Below are 1,327 nucleotides of genomic sequence, written 5' to 3' on the forward strand. Positions count from 1 at the left end.
AAGTCGACGCACTTCGGGGAGGCGGCCTTGTCGGCGTCGTTGTTGCTCAGGCTGAAGCTCTCCTCCCAGGAGTGGCTGATCTGCATTGCGGTCTGCACCTCGCGCTCGTGCACCGTCTCGCGGTTGGTGAGGTCCATGCCCTCCTCCTGGCGCAGCTGGTGCAGCCGGCTGCTGTGCATGCGCACCGGCGAGGCAGGCAGCAGCAGGCCGAGGAGGCCCGGGAACTTGGTGCTGTTGCGCCGGGCGCTCGGGGCCTCGGCCTGGAACACGGGCGTGGTGTCACTGAGGCTGTGGATCAGAGGCGCGCTGCTGGACCTGCGCAGGGCCCCGCCGCCCTCGGCCGGGCCCGCGCCTGCGCCGGGCGGCAGCTCCAGGTCCAGCTCCATCTTCTCGTGAGCCATGTCCGCCGCCGGGAGGCGGGGGTGGTGCTCGCTCAGGGGCCCGGGATGTCCATGCCCCGCAGTCCAGGGCGGCCGCCGCCGCTGCCGCCAGCGAGAGTCGTTTGGCTTTTTTTTAATCCACCCTTTCCCTACTCTACCACCATCACTTCCTACTTTTGCCTACACCATTCAATACCCCTCTACCTTTGACCAGCCCTTGATGTGACGGCCTAAGTCTCAAGCCATCAGGATTTCTGTGATTCTGAACAATTCATGCTGCTGTCAGTCTCTTATGATGCAGCTAGTATGATTTCAATTTAAAGTCTCTAAGTACAACTGTCATGTACAGAAGATTTCTACCAACTTTCGCATTCAGGAATTGATCAAACTTGCAATCAAGATGCATTGATAATAATAGGTGACTGGAACGCAGAAGTTGGGAACAGGGAAGAAGGATCAGTAGCTGGAAAACATGGACTCAGATAAATGAAGCTGGAGATAGAATGATAGAATTCTGAACATTCAATGATTTATTCATTGCAAATACCTTTTATAAGAAACATAAACGCAGGCTATACACATGGATTTTACCTGATGCTATGCAGAGGAATCAAATAGATTACATTTGTGGAAAGACTCCCTGGAGAAACTCAATATCAGCTGTGAAAATCAGGTCAGGTGCTGACTGTTGGACACAACCAACTACTCATATGCAAGTTCAAGCTGAAGTCGAGGAAAATTAATCAAGTCCATGGGAACGAAAATTTGACCTTAAATCTGTCCCACTTGAATTTCAAAACCATCTCAGGAACAGGTTTGAGGCCTTGAGCACCAATGAGCGTAGACCAAATGAGCTCTGGCAGGATATCAAGAAAATCATCCATGAAGAATGCAAAAGATCATTACAAAGGCTGAAGAAGAAGAACAGACCAAGATGGATGTCAGAT

At 52.0% G+C, this 1,327-nt stretch overlaps 1 protein-coding gene across 1 annotated transcript in view; it reads right to left on the reverse strand.

Annotated features, from left to right (window-relative positions):
* LOC102860506 (protein FAM122A-like) overlaps window positions 1-401 on the reverse strand; it is a 9,384-nt gene extending 8,983 nt beyond the window's left edge. Inside the window, exon 1 of the mRNA XM_006902735.1 lies at window positions 9-401. Coding sequence (XP_006902797.1) covers window positions 9-401 — 393 coding nt within the window. The remainder of the gene's footprint in view (window positions 1-8) is intronic.
* Window positions 402-1,327: the final 926 nt, after the last annotated feature.

This window comes from Elephantulus edwardii, unplaced genomic scaffold, assembly GCF_000299155.1.
Source record: "Elephantulus edwardii isolate Elephantulus edwardi_28Jun2011 unplaced genomic scaffold, EleEdw1.0 scaffold00443, whole genome shotgun sequence".
NCBI lineage: Eukaryota > Metazoa > Chordata > Mammalia > Macroscelidea > Macroscelididae > Elephantulus > Elephantulus edwardii.